General features: G+C 42.4%; 2 protein-coding genes across 2 annotated transcripts in view; one reads left to right on the top strand and one right to left on the bottom strand.

Moving 5' to 3' along the window:
* HEATR4 (HEAT repeat containing 4) overlaps positions 1-9049 on the bottom strand; it is a 39652-nt gene that overhangs the window by 4822 nt on the left and 25781 nt on the right. The gene's annotated exons all lie outside the window — the stretch shown is intronic.
* LOC105000131 (chromosome unknown open reading frame, human C14orf169) overlaps positions 8862-9049 on the top strand; it is a 2487-nt gene continuing 2299 nt past the window's right edge. Inside the window, exon 1 of the mRNA XM_010855841.1 lies at positions 8862-9046. Coding sequence (XP_010854143.1) covers positions 8915-9046 — 132 coding nt within the window. The 5' untranslated portion in view covers positions 8862-8914. The remainder of the gene's footprint in view (positions 9047-9049) is intronic.

Here is a 9049-nt window from a genome sequence, read left to right as displayed (position 1 = left end):
GAGAAGAGTCTTGAGAGTCCCTTGGACTGCAAGGAGATCCAACCAGTCCATCCTAAAGGAGATCAGTCTTGGGTGTTCATTGGAAGGACTGATGTTGAAGCTGAAACTCCAATACTTTAGCCACCTGATCTGAAGAGCTGACTCATTTGACAAGACCCTGATGCTGGGAAAGATTGAGGGCAGGAGGAGAAGGGGACAACAGATGATAAGATAGTTGGATGGCATCACTGACTCAATGGACATGGGTTTGGGTGGATTCTGGGAGTTGGTGATGGACAGGGAGGCCTGGTATGCTGCAGTTCATGGGGTCACAAAGAGTTGGACACGACTGAGTGACTGAACTGAACTGAACAGAAACTAGTCTCTATGACATTGAAATGGTGAATACAAGGCATTATGCATTTGTTAAAAGCTATAGAACTATACAGCAAAAGAATAAATCTCAATGAATACAAATTAAAAAAAAAATCATTTAGGAGGTCAGGGAGTCCCAGGAAGAAACCCAGACTATGGTAAGAGACTATAATTGTAACCTCAATTTAAATACATATTTTTGTTACAGATAGTGTGATGATGATAAAAAATATTTTCAAACATAAATATAGAATATATTAGAATAAAATTCTGTGTGGAACTCATTTAAAAATAGAATGTAAGTTTAAAAAAAGATTAAATTTTCAATTTCAAAGAAGAGCTTTTTTTACAGTTTTTAACATGGATGATATATGTGTGCTAAGTTGCTTAAGTCATGTCTGACTTTTGCAACCCCATGGTCTGTAGCCCGCCAGGCTTCGCTGTCCATGGGATGCTCCAGGCAAGAATACTGGAGTGGGTTGTCATTTCCTTCTCCAGGGGATGGATGGTAGGTACCAAACTGTTAGAGATTTAGTTGGATGCATTTTTGAAGTGATATAACAATTCATTAAAATATCAATATATAATGCCAGAATATGTAGATATTAGAAATTAGACTCTTTGTATATACTTAAACTTAAAAACATTTTTATGCATTTTATGCATTATTTATTTTGGGCTGTGCTGCGTCTGTTGCTGTGCATGGGCTTTCTCTACTCTCTGGTTGCAGTGTGTAGGCTTCTCATGTTGCAGCTTCCAGGCTCTAGAGCACAAGCTCAATGGCTGTGGCACAGGGGCCGAGCTGCTCTGTGGCTTGTGGGGTCTTTCTGGATCAGGGATGGAGCCTGTGTCTCCTGTGTTGTCAGGTGGATTCTCTACTACTGAACCACCACAGAAGTCCTTGAAAACATTTCTGATGTCGATGAAAGAAGGTGAAGAGGTGACATAGTTTTTCACAATTCTTTTAGTGGGACTGTAGCAAAAGAGCTGGAAGTTCAACATCCTAGACAGCATCTTACATATTGTACTGCAGGACTTTGCAGACCTTTTCTGTGAAGGGCCAAATAGTATATATTTTATGCTTTGACTGTGAGATAGCCTACTCCACTCTGCTGTTGTAGCATGAAAGTAGCCCTAGGGAGTCTGCAATGAACGAGTACAATACAAACTTCCAATACAAGTTTATATGTTGGCACTGAAATTTGAGTTTTGTATAAATTTTACATGACAAAATATTCCTTTTCTTTTGATTTTTTTCAATCAGCCATTTAAAATATAAAAATCATTCTTAGTCCACAGGAGTTCTGCCAGATTTGGTTTAAGGATTATTACAATACGTTGCTCCCTGATTTACAGTAATTTGGTAAAACAGTGATCCAAATTAGTAAGAGTCAATATTCTCAAAGTTAGCCTGGAGTCTGTCTCACATTTGCCAAAGCAAAGTCCTATATCCTTGAGACTTTAAGCCAAGTAATTCAGAAATGTATAAATTTAAGCATGAAAGTCCTTCTATTGCCAATAACGCCATTCGCCAGAGACAACCTCTGACTTCAGGTATTCAACTGTGCACACAGACACATATATAACACATGTAGTTTTAAAGAAACAATATATAACTGTACATGGGTTGCAATTTTAACAACAAAAAGGGACAACATACATATTGTTCTGCAATTTGATTTTTCAATTACAATATATTTTCAACATCTTTCCTAGTAATAATTTTTAACAAGAATTCTTGATCTTTAGTACATTTGAGGCATTTTCAATTTTGAACTGATAAACAATGAGCATAAGTATCTATCTATCTATATGTTTGTACACATGGGTAGATATTTCTGCTGGATAGATTCTTGGAAGTAGTATTAATATTACTGGATCAAAGATATTCAAATTTTATATTGATGAAGTCATCCAAAAGTTTATCCTAGAGTTTCTCAACCTTGGTACATTTCAGTTCACTTCAGTTGCTCAGTCGTGTCTGACTCTTTGCAACCCCATGGACTGCAGCACACCAGGCTTCCTTGTCCATCACCAACTCCTGCAGCTTACTCAACCTCATGTCCATTGAGTCAGTGATGCCATCCAACCATCTCATCCTCTGTCATCCCCTTCTCATCCTGCCTTCAATCTTTCCCAGCATCAGGGTCTTTTTCAATGAGTCAGCCCTTTGCATCAAGTGGCCAAAGTACTGAAGTTCCAGCTTCAGCATCAGTCCTTCCTTCCAATAAATATTCAGGACTGATTTCCTTTAGGATTGACTGCTTTGATCCCCTTGCAGTCCAAGGGACTCTCAAGAGTCTTCTCCAACACCACAGTTCAAAAGCATCAATTCTTTGGTGCTCAGCTTTCTTTATAGTCCAACTCTCACATCCATACATGACTACTGGAAAAACCATAGCTTTGACTGGATGGACCTTGCTCGGCAAAGTAATACCTCTGCTTTTTAATATGCTGTGTAGGTTGGTCATAGCTTTTCTTCCAAGAAGCAAGCGTCTTTTGGTATATTTAGGTATATTTGGTACATTTAGGTCTGGGTCTGGAGAACCTTTTGTTGTGGCGCTGTATCACACACTGTAGAATGTTTAGCAGCATCTCTGGCCTCTATGCATTCGATGCCAGTAACATCTCCCCTGTTGTGACAAACAAAAATGTCTCTTGATATTGTCAAATGTCCCCTGGGAAGGAGGTGGCGGGGGGCAGGTACAAAATCATCTTGGGCTGAAAACCACTACCTGGACATTTGTTTTATGTTCCTTAAATTTCTTTTTCTCCCTATCCCCTTTTCAATAACTTATGTTATCCTTCCTTCAAAAAGGAAAAGTGCTTCAAGGAATTTGTCATTTAGTATATATCACCCCTCTGTCATGGGCTAAAATGTGTCTCTTAAAATTCATGTGTTAATTCATTCATTAATTCATTCATTGTTACTTCATTCATTAATCCTAACCAGTAACTCAGAATGTGACTATATTTGGAGACAAGTTCTTTACAGAGGTTATGAAGTTAAAGTGAGGTTTTAAGAATGGACCCTAATCCAATATGACTGATGCTCTTATAAAAAGAAGAAATTTGATCACAGTCTTGTCCAGAGGAAAGACCATATGAAGATTGGGAGAAGCCAATCATCCACAAGCCAAGGAGAGAGGACCCAGAAACCAGTCCCATCAAAACCTTGATCACAGACTTCCAGCCTCTAGAATTGTGAGAAAGTAAATTTCTGTTGTTCAAGTCAGCCAGTCTGTGGTACTTTGTTATGGCAGCCCTGGCAATCTAATATATCTTCCCAATGGGGGGAGGGGGGAAGAATTAATGAAAAAGGCAATGACTAATAACAACATTTAGAACTGGACATGGAACAACAGACTGGTTCCAAATAGGAAAAGGAGTATGTCAAGGCTATATATTGTCACCCTGCTTATTTAACTTCTATGCAGAGTACATCATGAGAAATGCTGGGCTGGAGGAAGCACAAGCTGGAATCAAGATTACTGGGAGAAATATCAATAATGTCAGATATGCAGATGACACCACTCTTATGGCAGAAAGTGAAGAACTAAAGAGCCTCTTGATGAAAGTAAAAGAGGAGAGTGAAAAAGTTGGCTTAAAGCTCAACATTCAGGAAACTAAGATCATGGCTTCTGGTCCCATCACTTCATGGCAAATAGATGGGGAAACAGTGGAAACAGTGTCTGACTTTATTTTTCTGGGCTCCAAAATCACTGCAGATGGTGATTGCAGCCATGAAATTAAAAGACGCTTACTCCTTGGAAGGAAAGTTATGACCAACCTAGATAGCATATTCAAAAGCAGAGACATTACTTTGTCAACAAAGGTCTATCTAGTCAAGGCTATGGTTTTTCCAATAGTCATGTATGGATGTGAGAGTTGGACCATAAGAAGTTGGACCATAAAGAGTTGGACCTGAGTGCAGAAGAATTGATGCTTTTGAACTGTGGTTTTGGAGAAGAGTCTTGAGAGTCCCTTGGACTGCAAGTGGATCAAAGCAGTCAATCCTGAAGGAGATCAGTCCTGGGTGTTCACTGGAAGGACTGATGCTGAAGCTGAAACTCCAATACTCTGGCCACCTGATTCGAAGAACTGACACATTTGAAAAGACCCTGATGCTAGGAAAGATTGAGGGCAGGAGGAGAATGGGACGACAGAGGATGAGATAGTTGGATGGCATCACCGACTCGATGGATGTGAGTTTGAGTGAACTCTGGGAGTTGGTAATGGACAGGGAAGCCTGGCGTGCTGTGGTCCATGAGGTCGCAAAGAGTCGGGCACGACTGAGCGACTGAACTGAACTGAATCCAAAGGAAAAAGTAACAATGGGTTGTGGTGGAGGAGATAACCTCTGAGAGGCTTCAAATCATTCTATGTAGCTTTAAAAATAGGTTAGTCTCTATCCAACCTCTTTTCTACAGCAGCTTTTCTGATGAACAATTATTAATATTTATAATCTCAATATCAAATTTAATTAATAAAGGTAATTCAAGAAAACAAGAGCAAGGCAAACAATGATTAGAGATCAGGAAAAATGAAAGAATTAGAGGAAGTGAAGTTTGTTGCTTAAAAAACACTATATTTTTAATTGTATAAATGATATTTACAATGTAGAAAACCCAGACCATGCAAATAAACAAAAAAGAAGAAAGTAAACATCACCTGAAATCCCACCATCCAAAGGCAATCACTGTTAAATATTGTGGCATAAGGACTCCCAAACTTTTTTCACTAGTATGTATATATGGGCAGATGTATAGATAGAAATACACACACACACACACACACACACATTCCTGAATGGGAACCTACTGTATCACTTATTTTGTCTGTTTCTTTTTCCTTATTCAATGGTATATTGAGAAGTTATTCCATGTCAGTAAATTATATTTCTAGAAATTGTTTTTGTTTTCTAAAAAATTTTTGGCCATGCCTGTGACATGTGGAACCATAGTTCTCCAATCTGGGGTCAAACCTGCATCCCCTGCATTGGAAGAATGGACTCTCCACTGCCGGACCACCAGGGAAGTCCTAGAAAATGGTTACTAATAGCTACTTTTGTTGAACTAAGTAGATCCATTGGAAAAAGATGAAATTAAAGGTAAGCCAGTCCCTAGAAGGTGCCTCCCAGTCGCAAGGGAAACTTAGAAGACAGATAGAAACAACATTCTTTATTTGAGGAAATCACAAAAATGTTGAAAAAAGAAGTGGATGAGGTCACAGGAAAGACTTAGAGTAGAAGATACTTGTACAGGATGTGGTAAAGACAAATCTATGGCCCTCCTCCAGCTAAGCACAGTATTCCCCAGCTTTGCCAGCCAAGAAGCATAGCTCATCCCCCCAGTTCACTATAGGATGCGTCCACTTTATTTTGAAAACTGCTCTCTTTGAAAAAACAAAGCTCCCAGTGACAGCCTTAACTTGCCCATTGCAGTATTTCCCCAGAGAATCTTGTTATCAGGGTCTGGCGAGCACACACAGCCTGTTTGTCAATTAGGAAGAGGGCTCCCCCTCTGCTGGCCCTTCCTCCAGACACTGCAGCCCTAGATTAGGGCACAGGACTTTCCAGGAGAACATCAGTTGGTTTCAACCCTTACTTTGGCCTTTGGCTCTTGGCCAGGTAACGGCAGCGCGATAGCTCACACAATGGCCTTGTTTGGTATGGTCCCATTGACCCACTTAAACTTCTACAGGGCATGTGCATGAATAATCTGCCCATTTCATGCTGTCATCCTGCCCAACTAAAGTACTTCTCTGCCTCCTGCACTCCTAGTTCCTCCGAACTGGGCCAGAGGCACCAAAGCCATCGTCCATGGCTTTGCTTCATAATAATAAATTATAGCTATAATTTTTAAAGTGTGTAACCTTTACCAGATCCTGCACTAAGTGCCTTGCATCCATTATTTTATCCTCACAACAACACTATGAAGAAGTATATTCAATGACTATTCCCACTTTACAGATGAGATTACTGAGATCTGAGAGAGTAACGTGATGTAAGTCCAACATGTTCATAACTGCTTGCAAGGGTGTAAACTCAATGCACGTGAGTTTGAGTGAACTCTGGGAGTTGGTGATGGACAGGGAGGCCTGGCGTGCTGCAGTCCATGAGGTCACAAAGAGTCAGACACGACTGAGCGACTGAACTGACTGAACTGGCTGACAATGATTATACATCAAGGGGGGATGTCTCCGTGGTTAATCTAACAGGGGCAGCCCAACTTCAACTACAATCTCTGTTTGTCGTCTGTAGGGAGGGAAGTCTCCAGGATACCTGGTTTTCACTAGCAATGTTTTCCTCACTCTTGGGCAGGGTTCAGGCCCAGTTCACATCCTGTCTTTAAGATGGATAACAGGCTTCAAGATGGAGTCTCTCCTGCTTTCCTCACACTGGCCCCAACAAAATGAGAGGCCCAAATTTAAGAAGTTGATTTAAGGTTCAGAGGAGGTGCGATTGAAGATTCTGTACAGAGAAGTTGAAGCTAATAAAACAGAATTCCAGAGAGGGTGGGAAGGGCAGATATCAAGAATACAAGAATAGCCCCGATTCTCTTCATGAATCTCAGTTTTGCCCCCTCTCCACCCCTCCCACCCAAGAGAGCTGGGCTGAGGGCAGGTGATTGATGAGAGACCCGGGCCCAAGGTGCAGCGTGCAGTTCTTCTTAAACACCAGGGGTAGCTTGGAGCGAAAACGCAGAACTCAAAAGTTGGTCTCCCACAGCAGTCTGGGGACACAGGAATTTTCTTGGATGGATGTTCAACTGCCACCAAAAATAATGATATTGCTCACCTCTGCACGTGGACTCCAGAATCTCTGGCAGCCTGTCTGTAGAGCAAAGCTCCTTTGATTCACTTGGAATGGAGAAATTTGGGTCACGTGGTTAAGCACAAGCCAATCATTGTGGCCTTAGGATACTGGATTCCAGTGATGTTCCAGGCCTTCCACAGTTTGGAGCATTCACTGTACTCTGCAGCACTTCTGGAGCCCAAGTGGAGCCCCACCTGATCATAGCAACTGAGTGTAAGACAAAGAATGGTCATTCAAAGGAAATTCTGTGTCTTCCTACTAGGGTGGATGTGGAGCCCAACACCAAGGTCAGAGGTGTGGAGCCCAGTACAAAGTTCACAGGATAAAAATCTCTGAACCTGACCAAGCCCCATAGCAACTGTTGCCATGAGCTTTTGGATCAAAACTGGCCAGTTCCCAGACTTCGTATTATGTAAAATACCCATCCTACTATCCACCCTAGAGCATCCTAACCAATCACCTAATGCCACCATTCCAGTAGGAATTTTCTGTCTTGACGCCATAAAAGTTTGTTCGGCTCTCCCTTAAGCTGGCCCACTGTTCTAACAGCTTGTCCCACTCTAACAAACTTTATTCTCCTCTCCTGCCTCATGTCTGGAAATTCTTTTCCAACCTGCCACACAGACCAGGACAGTGGGGGGTTGGGGGGTTGGGCAGGTAACAATGACAATGATCATCACTCAGTCTTGTCTGACTCTCTGCGACCTCATGGGCTATACAGTCCATGGAATTCTCCAGGCCAGAATACTGGAGTGGGTAGTTGTTCCCTTCTCCAGGGTATCTTCCCAATCCAGGGATCAAACCCAGGTCTCCCACATTGCAGGCCAATTCTTTACCAGCTGAGCCACCAGAGAAGCCCTGGGCAGGTAAAGTCAGCATGTTTACTGAATATGGAATTAAGTCAGAAAACATTCCATTCAGTTTAATTAAGAAGTAGCCTTGATGACCTTGAAGTTTGAGCTGGATCAAACTCGCAAAGATGAAGGGTAGAAAAAGGATTGTGCATTATCTCGCATGTTGATTGTGTCCTCGGAAATGTAAGTCCCAAGAGGGCAGGTGATAATGTTTCATTGTTTTCCTCGTGATTGTTACCCCATGTTGTCGCGATGTCTGTCACTTAGTAGGTAGTCAGTAAACATTTGTTATATTAAAAAAGAAATACAAGTAGAAAAGTCCATGGATTTTTTTTTTTTTTTTCAGGGAGAGAGGGCTATGACTGAAAATTTGTAATGGAGAGAGGACAAAGGGAAGTTAGGCGGCGGAATTTAGGGCTTCAATCAATATCTGTAAAGAGGACCAGATGGACCAGAAGTTTGAACTTAGAACTCTGCCTGAGTGCATTCCTTTAAACCAAGAATTGTCAGCTTTCTCATGCAAAGCTGCTGGGCAACGTGTTTTTCGGAAACGGGGATAACCCTGTGAACACCGCAATCTGCAGACGCAGGAAGGAAAGAAGAGTTAAGTCTCAACTTTTTCCTGGAGTCCCTGACAACTTGATTTTTAAATTTCCCTCTAAATACGGAACCCATGTTACTTTGGCAGAGACTCCGCGGCTCTAAGGGAACCCGAGCATTTAATTAACGTTTTCTAACTGGGGAAGCCGGAAGCGCCGAAGAAGAATGGTGGGCGTGGACAACGCGAAGGCAGCTGGAGGCCCGCCCCCTTCCCAGAGTACACTGCGGCCGCCGAGTGCGTGAGCCAGCTTCCGGCCGTCTCCCGCTGTGCCAGCGGGAGGGTCGGACCATGGACGGGCTCCGGGCTAGCGCCGGGCTGCTGAGACGCGGGCGGTTGAGGCGCCGGCGCCAGCAACAGCCACACAGCGGGTCGGTCCTGGCCCTGCCCCTGAGGCCCAGGAAGATCCGACGGCAGCTGAGGAGA

Source organism: Bison bison, unplaced genomic scaffold (genome assembly GCF_000754665.1).
Source record: "Bison bison bison isolate TAMUID 2011002044 unplaced genomic scaffold, Bison_UMD1.0 scf7180017864368, whole genome shotgun sequence".
Lineage (NCBI taxonomy): Eukaryota > Metazoa > Chordata > Mammalia > Artiodactyla > Bovidae > Bison > Bison bison.
Note: the sequence above shows the minus strand (reverse complement) of the source record. Positions and strands in the feature narration are given on the sequence as shown.